We start from the raw sequence: 15,244 nt of genomic DNA on the forward strand, positions 1-15,244 counted from the left end.
ATTTTAAGGAGCCTTAAAACAGTGTTTACATCATACACTACAGTAAACTGTCATTTACATTATGTCTCATTATATTAATAACTGTTATTTACATTATATTACGCTATATAAACTGTTATTTACATTATATTACGCTATATAAACTGTTATTTACATTATATTACGCTATATAAACTGTTATTCACATTATACATTACGTTATATAAACTGTTATTTACATTGTTACACTATATAAAATGTTATTCACATTATACATTACGTTATATAAACTGTTATTTACATTATGTTACGCTATATAAAATGTTGTTTACATTATACACTACATTATATAAACTGTTATTTACATTATACATTACGTTATATAAACTTATTTACATTATGTTACGCTATATAAAATGTTGTTTACATTATACACTACATTATATAAACTGTTATTTACATTATGTTACACTATATAAACTGTTATTTACATTATACATTACGTTATATAAACTGTTATTTACATTATGTTACACTATATAAACTGTTATTTACATTATACATTACGTTATATAAACTGTTATTTACATTATGTTACGCTATATAAAATGTTGTTTACATTACATTATATAAACTGTTATTTGCAGTTATAGGTTTTATTATATAATAAACTGTTATTTACATTATACATTACGTTATATAAACTGTTGTTTACATTATACATTACATTATATAAACTGTTATTTACATTATACATTACATAAACTGTTATTTGCAGTTATAGGTTTCATTATATAATAAACTGTTATTTGCATTATAAGTTTATATAAACTGCTGTTTACATCATACACTACATTATATAAGCAGTTATTTACATTTTATGTTTAATTATATGAAGAAGAAGATATCCTTTATTTGTCATATATACATATACAGATGTACAGTACAATGAAATTCTCTGTTCGCATATCCCAGCTTGTTTGGAAGCTGGGGTCAGAGCGCAGGGTCAGCGATTGTACGGCGCCCCTGGAGCAGACAGGGTTAAGGGCCTTGCTCAAGGGCCCAACAGTGGCTGCATAGCAGAGCCTGGATTTGAACCACCAATCTTCTGGTTCATAGCCCAAAGCTCTACGCACTAGGCTACCACTGTCCCCCAAATATGAACTGTTGTTTACATTATATGTTTAACTATATAAACTGTTATTTACATTATGTTACGCTATATAAACTATTGTTTATAGCTGAACAAAAAATGTTCCACCAAGTACTCTGGTTAAACAACAGTGCATATGGACATTTGTCAAGAGAACTAGATGTTTTTTATTTACACTCAAAATGACATTGATTTGTTTGTATGTATCAATAAACATTCTTTCTGTGTTTGCTCAGACCTTGTGCAGATTCTATGCACATCAGAATTATACATTTAAGCTCAGAGGGGTTAAATATCTCCAACTGAAGCTGTACACTGCAGTGTAGAGGCTATTGTAGAGCCTTTAAAGAAAACCACAAAGACAGACAGAAAGTGAGAGAGACAGAGAGGGCGAAAGAGGCCGAAACAGAAAAGAGTGGAGGGAGAATAAAAGAGAGAGAGAGAGAGAGAGAGAAAGAGAGAGGTTGTCATGTTGGTGGACGTCATGTGTCACTTAGAGTTTTTGCACCTCTCGCCTCTTTACATCCCATTTCGTGGCCGAACTTCTGCCTGTTAATGCTGTTATGTGCTCAGATGATGGAGTTAACATTAAACACAAGCGTGTGTGTGGGTGAGTACCGTAAACACTAAACTTCTTCTAATCAGATTAGACTTGTATCCCTAATTTTACATCTATTAATCAACTTCAAGATAATATATGACAATTATTATCATTTCTATTCTTATCAGTGACAGTAGTAATTTCAATGGTGTTCCAGGTTCTAGGAAACACAGCATTAGTTTTCTTGTCTTAAATTGGATGTTTTTCTTTATCTTTACTTTATTTTTTGTGTTTTTTGTTTTGCAGCAGTGTTTCTTCTGCTGCACTACATTCCACTTGTATACAGTACCACACTGCACCGGGGAAACGTACACGATGAGGATTTGTATCATCCACCCTGCGACATTGAAAAAACTGTACAAATCTAATATTTTTCAGTAATTGTATATATAAACATTCACCTTTTTTCCAGTTAATGTTACAATAGTGTAGTAGACGTAGGTCTATAGGTTAAAGTAGACGTTTCTATGTTGTTGGGGTTTATCTAAAAAATGAGTTAAGTATGCCCGACAACCATCCAAAGCAAGAGACTAATCAATTTTATATTTTATTTACATTTATATTATATTTTATTTAAAAAAAAGAAAAGATAAAAAAGGTTTTCCATGATCTCCTGGATCTCTAGATCTTATCTGAAAGTAATAGTAAATAGTAACATATCTGGCAGATTTAGAACAGATTTGTCAAAAAGAAAAATTGTTATAAATCGTGATCTTTTTAATTTTGCTTTTACCAAGGCCGTGCATGTTTTATCTGAATAATTGTATAAAAGAAACAAAAAGTAAAAGACAAAAGCAAAACAAAGAAGAAGATGAAGCAGTAAACTTCATCTAAAAATGGAAATTTGTTTATTTTGAAATAAGATGCATTTTAAAATTAAAATTAAGTAAATTAAGCCGGAGCTGAGCAAAAATAAAAGCAGAACTGAAGGTGTAGCTTGCAAATGCAGAAGTGTGCAACTCCGCACAGCACTCTTAAAACTACAGTAAAATACCCCCTCAGTTCTCGCTGACATTTAGAAATGCATCGTCTTATAGAAATCTACATGGATACACTGAAATGCATATAAAATAATATTAATAAAATAATAATTTTTAATAATTATTACACAAAAACAATAATTGAATGTGTACATTTAAAAAAAGAACTTATATAAAAGAGGTATTCTTTAATCAAGGAGAAAGATGCTCCCTGCTACTGACCTGTACAGATCTTGTTACAGAATGTGACGTGTAGACTGGATGAAGCTCACCTGCAAGGTGTTCGGACGTGTTTACTGGAGGTTTTCACTGGACACACAGTTCAGATTTCTTTAGAAAGCAGTTCAAACGGTTCTACACCATGCTTCTGGAGAGAAAGGTGAAGTCTACACTAATTCAAGAACACTAATTATTATTCTGTATATTTATAAACGAAACTTTGCAAAATAATATTAATGAATAACATAATTTGAAATGCCATTGATGCTATTCTAAATTGGTGTTGAACATTCCCCAACTGAGGTTTTATAAAGGCTCTGACATCAGGTAATCAGCACTAAGGGGCCATAAATGCTCAGAACCCAAGACAATTTTCTGCATTGCCTGCGCTGAGGCTACACTAATAGTGTGCAGTGTAAAGCAGTCCAGCTCACTTAGGTTATTTCCCGGCATTAACACTCTGAGTCAACTCACAAGGCTTAGTACATTCTGCACCCTTTATTATTCATTCCTCTGTCATTTTTTACATAGATAATACTTACATACTGGAAGCTCTTTTTCATAAAGCACTCCACCATTGGATGCCAAGTGCATATTCTTCTCTGCAGAATTTGGGAACTGCTTCAGTCTGTATCTGCTACTGTTTTGTTTTTTTCCTCAGAGAAACAGACAGTTTGGTTCATTCCCAAATGTTCGAAACGGACATGGACGTGGTTTACACTGCAGTCTGCGGCAACTACGACTCCATCAACATCTCAGTTCATGCTCGCTCACCACCAAGTAAGTCCAGAGTAAACATTCACCTCAGACAGGACCAATAAGACACATATCATTGTTTAAAATGCACCAGGCTAGTTACACCTGCCATATACTGTAGATGTGCTTTTAAGACAGTGGCGTCTTCGTGAGTGAGTTACTGAACCATTGATAGGAAGGTTAAGGGTTCACAAGTTCACAAAGCTGTCAGATTAATTGATTTAGCAGATAGACTATTCTCAGCCCAGTAGTGACACTGAAGTGTGAAATATCACAACCCTGCATGGACCGACACACTTATCAACGTTACACATTATCAAAGTGCTGCTGCGCTAAAAACAGACCATCACTTAACTAACATCTGCTTAATGATGGTTCTGTTAATGGATGACACATTTACAGTACAGAAGTAAACGGTTCTCAAATTGTCGTATATGCAGATACACGTGTTTGGAGGCTGGGGTCAAAGTGAAGGGTCAGCTCTTATACTGCACCCCTGGAGCCAAGAGGGTTAAGGGGCTTGCCCGAGGACCCAACAGTGGCTGCATGGCCGAAATTCAAACCCACAAGCCCAAAGCTCTAGCCACTAGGCTACCACTGTCCCATAATTAAAATACTTCTAATTATTTTAGTCTTTACACAGGGGTCACTGTCTGGAACCCTCTCATGATTACTTTTTAGACTAATCCAAATCTACTCTCTACTGTTAAGAGTATAAAAATATCCCAAATAAACAACTAGATGAATAATTTAGGCATATAAATTATAATATTCCTCACCCTTAGTTTATAGAACATGTATTGCAAATGTCTCCACTTAAAGCATTTTAGGTCTGATAATTTTTTTGATGATTTCAGAGAGGCCATCAGCACCACAGTTCACGGTCTTTAGAGAGCCAGACGGCGTTGTTTGTTTTAAATGTGTTTCTGAGGGAAACCCTAGACCAACAATTCTGTGGTACAATGATAACAGCCGTATAAGGTGAGTTTTCCACTGCATACACGTGTATATCTGCTGATACAGATGACGACCAGCTCCACACATGTACTATAATTGTGCATCCTTGATTTGAATTCTTACTGGTATTGTAACATCCCTAATTTCAAGTGTAATATTTTATATGCCAGTGATAGCTCAGTGGTTAAGGTACTGGACTAGTAAACAAAAGGTTGCCGGTTCAAGCCTCGCCACCACCAAGTTGCCACTGTTGGGTCCCTGAGCAAGGCCCTTAACCCTCAATTGCTCATTGTGTTCAGCTCACTGTGTAAGTCGCTTTGGATAAAAGCGTCTGCTAAATGCTGAAAATGTAAATGTATTTATTGATTAATGGATTCATTACTTTTTTAACACTACACTGTCTTATAATTTACAATAGTTTGGTCTAAATTCGTCCTTTGTGCGTTAAATCAATGTCAAGTCCATATTTATTTACTCCTCAAGGTCAGCTGAACAATCAAAATCCAAAAACAGCCAATATCACACATCTGTACAGTCACGTGTATAGAGCGTCATGTTTAAAGTGGCTGGATTTACAGGTCACAGAGGACGCACAAGCCAACCCTCACCTTCCTAAATAGATTTATTGATGGTGGACAAACTAAAATGGATTGGATCAACCCAAGTTGTTCCTAAATTCAATAATATCTCAAAACTGTATTGCTTCATCTTCTAGATTTCTGGCTTGTGTAATTACACTCTGTTCTGTAAATCTAAAGTGAAGGTCCAGAGGATGAAAGAGGGACGAAGAACCAGACAAGAAGCAAACTCAAGTGTGAGACTGACACTAAATCGAACATAAAGTGCTGTGCCCAAAACTCAGAGGGAGAGGAATGTTCTCAGTCTTATAATTACGGTAAGAATGAAGTCTTCTGCTGTCCAGCTTTTTGGACGTTCTCATTGAAATACTTGTGATTCAGTATAGTGCTTCAGCAACAGTAAGAGTTCGAATCCCATCTCTTTAATGGTGGTCCTGTTAATGGATGACACATTTACAGTACAGAAGTGAATGGTTCTCAATAGACCTCGTTCATAGTCCTAGACATAAAATAGTCCTGGAATAATCTAGACACTTTTTATACACAAATTGTCTGTATGTAACCTATAGTAGATAGAAATGCCTTTATTTGTCATATATGCAAATACACATGTTTGGAGGCTGGGGTCAGAGTGAAGGGTCAGCTATTGCACTAAGCCCCTGGAGCCAAGAGGGTTAAGGGCCTTGCCCAAGGACCCAACAATGGCTGCATGGCAGAGCCAAGATTCAAACCCACAATCTTCTGATTGATAGCTCTGCTGTGCAGCCACTGTTGGACCCTTGAGCAAGGCCCCTAACCCTTTCTGTTTCAGGGGCGCCGTACGATGGCTGACCCTGTGCTCCGACTCCAGCTCCCAAAACAAGCTGGGATACACAAGAAAGAATTTCATTGTACTGTATGTCTGTATACTGTATGTATTTATGACAAATAATGGCGTTCTATCTTCTATCTATTCTATTAATTGCTTTGGAGACTAGAGCTATTTAACACAAGGAGTCATTGTTTATACTGATGCTATGGCAGATATTCACAAACTCATTTAATTTTCCTTCACATGTAGCAGCAGCATTTAAATAAGAAATTCTGCAATAAATTCTGTCCATATTTACAATGTTCTGGCTTTATATGAAGTAAAGATGAAGTAATACAGATAATATAAACACATAAAGTAATTTTAATGAAAACTACTCTGTTAGAACTTGGAAAGTCCATGCAGGACAAAGAGGCCTCACAAATTCATCTGACTTCCGGTCACTCCCTCTTGCTTCGATGTAAACAAGATACCCGTTCTCAACTAATGTGGTACTTCAACAACACAAAGGTACAGTAAACGCTCTGGAATGTAATAATAGCTAGACGTGATAAAACTATGAGTTCACGTTACTGATATTGTTGCTTCTGTTTTTGTTGGGCTCATCTTCAGCTTGCTGGGATAACTATGCCTTATTTTGGCACAAGGATGCAGTTTTATAACGTCGAATCTGTCAGTCTGAAACATAGCGGGCAATACTATTGCATGAGCGAGGATGGTAAAGAGAAAAAGACTACACAGGTTCAGGTTCTGGGTAAGTCAAAAGAAACCTAAAAGGGCTTCTTGGCTGTAGATGCACATAATGCTTAGATATTCAGCTATCATGTGTAACCAGACCACTGGTGGACTGAGGTGCTGATTTTTCTGTTCACAGAACAGGACCTGATAGAAGTGCTAAAGCTGGACAGTGATGTCAGAATCCTTTACAATGAAAAAGCTGATTTCTGCTTTAAAGCTCAGGTTCTCTCTCACCCCAAAGCACAGTGTCACTGGATTACGTCGAATGGCACTAAAGTGCAGTGCGTTGAAACTCAGTACCACTGGGGTAACAGGTATGTTGTATATATTTAATCCTTCCAAACAGTTTAGGAGTGAGTTGTACATGATCTGATGTATTTGTTTTTACTCCTCAGCACCTTTGAGCTGTGTAAACCAGAGCCGGGTCAATATCAGATCCAACTCAGGACTGGTGCTACCACCACCACGAGGAATATGTCCCTCTGTGTGACAGGTAAGATGTTCTAGACAATGGACATCATTAGTACAAATCCAGGATGGTAGGATCTGCATCGATTACATAGACTTAAATATGCCATATGTTTAAAAGTATGTGGACACCACTTCTAATTATTGAGTTCAATTCTATAAATTACATGCTTCCAATTTTGCAGGACACACTTCCACTCACACATAAACATACTTAATTAATCACATCATGGCAACCAATCCACCTTCTGTATGTCTTTAAAAGATGGAATGTAATTCATGCAGATACACAGGCATAAGGCTCTTCATGGTAGAAATACTGATTGGCCGATGGCACCATAAGACCTTACAGTGCACTTCTAACAGGCCTAGAAACTTTGAAACCGTTATATATTACAAAAGTGAGAATGTAAGATTCTGTGAAGATGCCTGAATATTTCTCTAACAAATACGTCACTTTGCAGATATTCCTAAATTCGAGCAGGTCCAAAACATGACCCACATCACCTGTATGACCAGCAGCACCTTTCCTCTGAACATCTCCTGGATGACCGGTCCATCAGATGCTAAGTGAGTTGCTGCTTTAATATAATAAGATGCTTTACAGAAACCTAGTTTGCCTACATAACGCTTCATGCTGTTTTCAGCACAAAAATCAGTGTGGTCAGGCAAAGACAGGAAGATTTTGGTCCTCTATTGTGGTTTAATTATTGTAACAACCTACCATACTGAATATTATGTGTAATTAATGCATTAAACATAGTATAGTTACACAATGACATTTAAAATATAGTCAGGAATTTACCCATGTGTGCAGTGTAAACAATGTCCATATGTAATAAGCATGGATGTTAGCTGTGATTAACTAATTATTTCACAAATTAAAAGTGAATCACAGTGTCAAACAGATTCAGCACGTTCTCTACAGATACACTGAATAGATATTAAAATGCATCATTAAACTGCATTTGTGGAATTACTGTATAATTATTACTGTATCCCCTTATCACTGAAAAGCTTAAAGGACAGCGCGATGTGGCAAGAAACAAATCAGGATTTCCAACATTTCCTGGATCCTGAACGTTTCTGCCAGAGGAACGTGATCGTCTCTCGGCCTTTAGGAGATCTTCACGACCACTTTGTGAAATGCTGCGTCCAAAACGACGCTGGCAACTTCTGCAGCGAGCAAATCCACATCAAAATATGTAAGTCTGGCTCTATACGTGAACACACCTCTATAGTTAAGCTTAATTAGATTGACATAGTCACGGTGTGTTTCTGCCTCAGCGTACTCCATGGTCCTGGTGGTGGCGTGCTGTGTCCTTGGCCTTGCCTTTGTGCTGGTCAGCTTTGCCCTGGTTATTATCGCCCGCAAGAAGGTAAACCTGCTCTCTCACGCTCACTGACATATGTGGACAGTTAAGAATTCTTCAAATCTTGTATATGTATAATTTTTTAACAATATAATCCTAACAGAAACCAGGTTATGAAAGACAGCTGCAGATGATTCAGATGTTGGGACCCTCTGACAATGACTACACTTATATTGACTTCAGGGATTTTAAATACGAACAGAAATGGGAGTTTCCTCGTGAGAATTTGGAAATGGGTAAACATTTATTTTTTGTTATTTATACCAAATATATTCCTTCACCAACCTGCAGTTCTTAAGTGAAATGAAGGCCTATAGTACTTTCGTCTGTTATAACCAATTATCTCCAGCCAAAAGCTACCGCTCAGTGGCAAGTCTCAACACCACATTCCTTAATTAGTAGCTACAATGATTGTAAAGCATAATAAAGCACTACAGTGTCCCATTTCTGGACAAACTCCACATAATGTGTTGCAGTTGTATTAGGGAGGACTCTAGTTGTTCAAACAAGACCTTTGCCACCCTCAGTGGTGCCATTGGTCAGTCAGGCGCTCATCTGACACACCTAACCATGTCTAATGAAGAGAATGTCAGCTGGGGAATGGCCTCCTTACTGCTGTAACTAAGGCAAAAACATATAAAGAAATGAAATAGAGACCATATAATTAAAAGCTTTGATAGCACATGCACACAAAGCAATTCAACCAAAATTGTAGCGTACACACACACACACACACACACACACACAGTCTTCTTTATTCAATGCAAACATTTATAAATGCATGGTAGTAATTAGTCTATACAGAGAAATAGTATAAATTAGCACACCATTGATACTGTGCCAATGCCATTGTGATTTGTTTCCCCTTAGGACAAGAACTAGGCGCTGGGGCTTTTGGCAAGGTAGTGCAGGCCACAGCGTACGGGATTACCAAACCTGGAGTGTCTCTGCAAGTTGCTGTGAAAATGCTTAAAGGTGAGTTTTACAGCTTTTTATTTGCTCTGTAGGTCCGAATAAAGAGTTTAAGGTTTGTAGAATTTAAAAAAGCAATACCGAGAGTAACTCAGGCTATGTTATGCACTACAGCAATAGCTGGCATAGTAATTTAGCATATTTCTAGTTGTGTAGCAGGTGGGATGTAGAATATTATTATATTTTGCTGTTTCAAATTTTACTCAAGTAAATTGTACTTTTACAGAAGTGTTACAACTATGAAACTTTGTGCTCATTAATGTGATTGTCACAGTCCCCTAATAAAGTAGTCACCCACATATCTGTGGATTTTATTTTTAGAACATATATTGTTATTATGTTTCTCTTATTATTCATATTATTAGTGATTGTGCATGATTAGTAAGTTATTAGTGAGTTATTGTCATTGGCCCCACATGAGGTTGTTGTACTGGGCTAAAAAAGCTTTTTAAATCCTTATCATCTGTTTGTGCTTGACCACAATTTTACTACCTCACCCACCACAAAACCAACATTAGAGCGAAAGCCAGCTTTGCATAGTAAGTGGTAATTGTTTGTTCTCCGATCTCACAATTGGTCGGGCCAAGTCACATTTTGGCTTCTTTTAAATAATGGATGAGGTAAAGGGACTGATAAATAAGTAATTTAGTCACTACTTGACTACCTACTACATTATATACCTACTACTGAATGGCAGGTAAGCCTGATATAATGATCAATGAATGTACATGCAAAGTCGGTGTAGTTAATGACTGTACAATGTAGCTCTATGTACAGAAAACACATGAAAAGTCCAAGAGGAAATTATTATTTATATCAATTTTCTAAGCTGTTTGGTTGCACCTCATATCTGAACCTTCCTGAAAAATAACATATGTAACGGTAGGTCATGTACAGTACAACACCAAGGTTTCAAATCCTTTCATTAGACCAGAACAGAACAGTGGTTTCATTTCACAGTTTAAATGTCGAACAGTTTAAGCAATTTCAAACTGGCATAACCACAACAAACTATAAATTTGGGTAAAACTGAGTATAATAACAGAAGTGTTGGTTGGTGGGTTTGTGTAGAAAAGCACCAAGCAGTAGAGAAAGAAGCCTTGATGTCAGAACTGAAGATGCTCACTCATATTGGACACAATATCAACATCGTGAACCTGCTGGGAGCTTGCACCGGCACAGGTACGCCACACAGACTACCCATCATCACAGCAACCTGTTATAAAAGCAGTGATTCTAACCAGGTAATCTAATCAACAGGTCCCGTTTATCTGATCTTTCAATTCTGCCATTATGGAGACCTACTAAACTACCTAAAGAGCAACCGGGAGCATTTCTACAAGTCCTTAACAGACGCCTTCAACAAGGATCGATTCAGCAGCCTGTACCAGAACTGTCAGAGGAAGAGAAACTCCAGGTTGAAACTGAGCTTTTTCACTGACCTTTCAAAGAAAAGTGTTCACTTGAGGAAATGTAAATGTTTGTTTTGGTGATACAGGTAGTCACTGTGATAAAGATCATGATCTCTTCTTGATGTGTTTCTACAGCAAGCTTTTTCAGTCTGATGACCACTCGTATGTGCCTATGTTTCTAGCAAATAAGGAACAGGAGGCACTTCTCAGCTTCACGACTTCAGACGTTACTGAAGGTACGCTCGCCACATACAGACATTAACATAAACGTCTCTTCTGAGGGCAGCTGTGCTATTTTGGTTGGGGTAAACAGCTTTATTAAGTGTTTTCTGAAAATACATTATCATAGATCCATGTCTTTAAAACTCAGTGATGAAAAAAAGCCTTGGTCCTGCTTTGTCCATGTGATCATGGACCATTATGTGCTGATTTTGAAGTGTGTTTTATACCTTTTGCTGTACTTAATAAGTGCAGTCAAACTTGTCCTATTTATATGAGCACAGAAACGACTTTAGCTGCCGTGAAGGATCTGTAGATTTGTAATTTAGATGCTTTCCATGATGACTCTGATCTACAGTATATGTATGTTCTTTTATTTACTCTTGTAGAAATATTGGAAGATAAGGAAGAGGAGGACCTGCAGACTATTACCTATGATGACCTCCTGAGCTTCTCCTACCAAGTTGCTAAGGGCATGGACTTCCTTTCCTCCAAAAATGTGAGACTCATACATTAACACTTATTAATGTTATTCTACCAATACCAATTTGATAATAATACATCATTATTAATATAAATCTTGAACCCTTAAATATTACCATAGAAAGTCCAGAAACAAATCTGAGGTTTTAAAACAGCCACAAAAAACACACAGAAAAACCACTTGCCCACTGGTCAGTACTTATATGTTTTTTTAGATTGGTGATTTTATTCTCACTGTAACACCATGTCACGTCATTCTGTAGTGTTAACAGCAACAGTCTATTTTGCATTTAGTTCCAGGAAACCCTGCGCTGTTTATTATTAGTTCTGCAGTAAGTTTTGCACAGTAAACACATTTTTACTGTAAGATCTTTATAAAATCATAATTAATCAAACTTTAAATAAGTCATTATATTAAATGCATTATAACTATATCACTTAAAAAATCCAAAAGCAAAAGACTTACAATCCTTTCTGAATTTGTTAGTATTAAGTGTGGCTCTTTAGAACAGTGTGATATTCCATAGTTTAGAGTCTGTGTGCGGACACAAGTTGGAGGTACAGCCCCAGTCTTTCAGCTGAACTGCTGCTTGTATTTTGGTTGCTGCGTTTTAATAGAAGAATTTGTACAGGATTATATTACAGATATCAGCCACAGTTGCTTATACTAAGACAAAGCAATAAGTATTATTAAGATTTCAGTTACACTGATTCCAGAGTCACTGTATTTACATCATACAACATCTTAAACATGTTGAACTATTTTGTCAAACATGATTTAGAGAAAGTAGATTGATTTTAAAGCCCCCAAGTACTATTTAGTCCAACACATCAGCCAACAATAAAGAATTTACTTTTTAATGCATGTTTAAGGAGTTAAAATAGTACGATATTCCCTGTTGGGATTAAAACAGGACTAAACAGGTCAATAAATAAATGTGATGGTACATTTCTGCATAACATGTTCATCCAAATGATCCAAGTACAATACCTACTAATTTCCTCTACAGAAATATACTGTACAATGTAATCTGTTTTATAGTGCATCCATCGTGACCTGGCAGCCAGAAATGTCTTGGTAACACAGGGCAGGCTGATCAAAATCGGCGACTTTGGTTTGGCTCGAGATATTGAAAATGACTCCAACTATGTGGTGAGAGGAAATGTGAGTACATTTATTTATTCTACAGGGATAGAATAAACGTTTTGTTGTAATTGGTGTGTAATTGTATTAACATGATCTGTCTTTATTCTGTTTGACAATAAAGAACATGTATAATTTAATAATTCGGCAAAACACAATAAAGACCTGAATGGAAACCATCAATAATTAATGTGTTAAGACCCAACCATCAGGCCATTGGTACATAATATTAACCAATATGCTTCCGCTGCCTAAAGACAATATTCATTATACTCTATTTTTAAATTGACGTAGGCACGTTTACCAGTGAAATGGATGGCTCCGGAGAGTATTTTTAAAGGAATGTACACCATGAAGAGTGACGTCTGGGCCTACGGCATCCTGCTCTGGGAAATCTTTTCTTTGGGTAAACCTGTGCATTAACATTCAAAAATTTAAGAAGCCTGCATGTTTTTTTACACGTATCCAGAGACAATTTAGAGCAGCCAATCCACCTTCAGCATGTTTAGAGAGGTAGAAGGGAACTATAGATATCAGAGGAAAATTATGCAAACACAAGAGATGCTTGCAAACTCCGAACAGACAGTGAGGTACAAACCCAGGTCTCTAAAACTCTGGTGCTGTATGCCACCCACACTACCTGCTGTATGATCATGTCAACAATCATGCACACTGAGCAACAATAAACACATAATGCTGCAAATCTGCAGCCCAAAGTAAAGAGAGAGGGGATAGGGAATGGACAGAGACAGACTGAGAACCAGATGTCACAAATGTGCCAGCTGCTCAATCCACCAGTGTATGACAATTTAAGTCCTCAAAGAAAGAAAAACAGTAGTGCCTAAAAATCTTTGCTGAAATTGACTGATGCACAGTGGAAATGTGTACTGTGACTAACAGGTCAACCTTCCATGCTTTGGAATTAGTTTCTAAACCATGATGAGCACTTTTACAATATGTTGTATTGCCATACCTTGATGTATAATGTCCTCAAATACTCCGCCTGCTCTCTCTCTCTTGTTTAATCAGGTGTAACCCCATATCCTGGCATGAAAGTGGATAACACCTTCTATGCCATGATTGAGAGAGGGTTTAAGATGGAGCAGCCCTACTACGCCCCTGAGTCAGTGTAAGTCTGCCTGTCTTCACTTTTATTTTGTCACAAATAACTTAGTCCGAATACATCCGGAAGAAACACTTAACCTTGCTGCATCGTGGGTAGATTTTGGCCTGTGGCAAGACCAATTCTCAGAGCCTCAAATCCTTTGTACATTTTAAGACGGTTTCATACCCTATCTTTGTTACTCTCTTTATCAGGTACCAGGTGATGTGCCGCTGTTGGGCTCTGGAGCCAAAAGACAGACCCTGTTTTTCGAAGCTTGTATCCTTCATGGAGTACCAGCTGACTGATGTTGAACAACAGGTAATTTAGAGTTCGAGCACCTTCTTTTTTAGCAACCAGTTTTAAATAACTTAGACCTTGTGATTTGAGTTATATGTATAAGTTATATTTATATGTTTTAATTAACCTTAACATTGTTGATTGTTTCTTTAGCTCTACTGTAATGTTGCAGTACAACAAAATGGTGACTCCATTTACAAGAATGCTTCAGTGATTTCACAAATGGCTGAAACAGGACAAGAAGATGCAGCAGAAGCAGCAGAAAAAGATCAGACGTCACTGCCAGATTCATCCAGCAACTCTGAAACAACACAGACCCAAAGTGAGGAAACGGTTCAGTGAAAAGTCCATTATACACCGTCATCCTCTTTATACACACCACTCAATCAACCAAGATATTTTGGTGTCTGATCTTTGTGGTTTTATTCTGGGGTTTTTTTCTTCTGCTATTTCTATTGAGCAGCCTCAGACCACAGCCAGTTCTGGCACACAGACTTGTTGACTCAAACTGGCTTTGCATCTATAAATATGCACAAAATGTCTCAATCTGAACAGGGTGATGGTTTGGGTGCAGGCATCAGACAAACCCATTTTCTAGCACCTCATGACCCGAACGCCACCCACCTGCCACCCCTGAACTGGTGACTGACTGACTGCATTTAGGGCATAAGAGGAATTTTGTATACTTGATTTTTGTTGAACTGTCTCCCTAGGGCTGGAATATTTACAGTATTACAAACTTAACTGTTTTATCATTTGTAAAATATTATGTAATATTGTAATATTAATAAAATATTATGCAATAAGCTCATATTTTACTCTCTTAAATCACCTTAAACCAAAAGACGATTTTGTGATTGTACCAGTATTTACTAAAATGTTAAGCTGTTTGTTGTTGTGTTTTATATGAATATATTTAGAACTGAAGAAAAAGGTTTTAATAATCAGGGTTCATTTGTACTGCACTTATTATATGTTGTCGTTATTTGTCATTATATG

At 36.9% G+C, this 15,244-nt stretch overlaps 1 protein-coding gene across 1 annotated transcript; it reads left to right on the forward strand.

The window, feature by feature from the left end:
- Window positions 1-3,636: 3,636 nt before the first annotated feature.
- Window positions 3,637-14,968, forward strand: flt3 (fms related receptor tyrosine kinase 3). Its single transcript, XM_062985229.1, has 21 exons — window positions 3,637-3,712; window positions 4,546-4,669; window positions 5,404-5,540; window positions 6,420-6,544; window positions 6,647-6,788; window positions 6,909-7,086; window positions 7,168-7,265; window positions 7,705-7,810; window positions 8,258-8,443; window positions 8,520-8,619; window positions 8,717-8,849; window positions 9,484-9,588; window positions 10,657-10,767; window positions 10,846-11,003; window positions 11,125-11,233; window positions 11,606-11,715; window positions 12,742-12,864; window positions 13,138-13,249; window positions 13,873-13,972; window positions 14,161-14,266; window positions 14,399-14,968. The coding sequence occupies exons 1-21, from the start codon at window positions 3,637-3,639 to the stop codon at window positions 14,585-14,587; spliced, it is 2,628 nt and encodes an 875-aa protein (XP_062841299.1). The 3' UTR covers window positions 14,588-14,968.
- Window positions 14,969-15,244: the final 276 nt, after the last annotated feature.

Source organism: Trichomycterus rosablanca, chromosome 23 (genome assembly GCF_030014385.1).
Source record: "Trichomycterus rosablanca isolate fTriRos1 chromosome 23, fTriRos1.hap1, whole genome shotgun sequence".
In the NCBI taxonomy this organism is placed as follows: domain Eukaryota; kingdom Metazoa; phylum Chordata; class Actinopteri; order Siluriformes; family Trichomycteridae; genus Trichomycterus; species Trichomycterus rosablanca.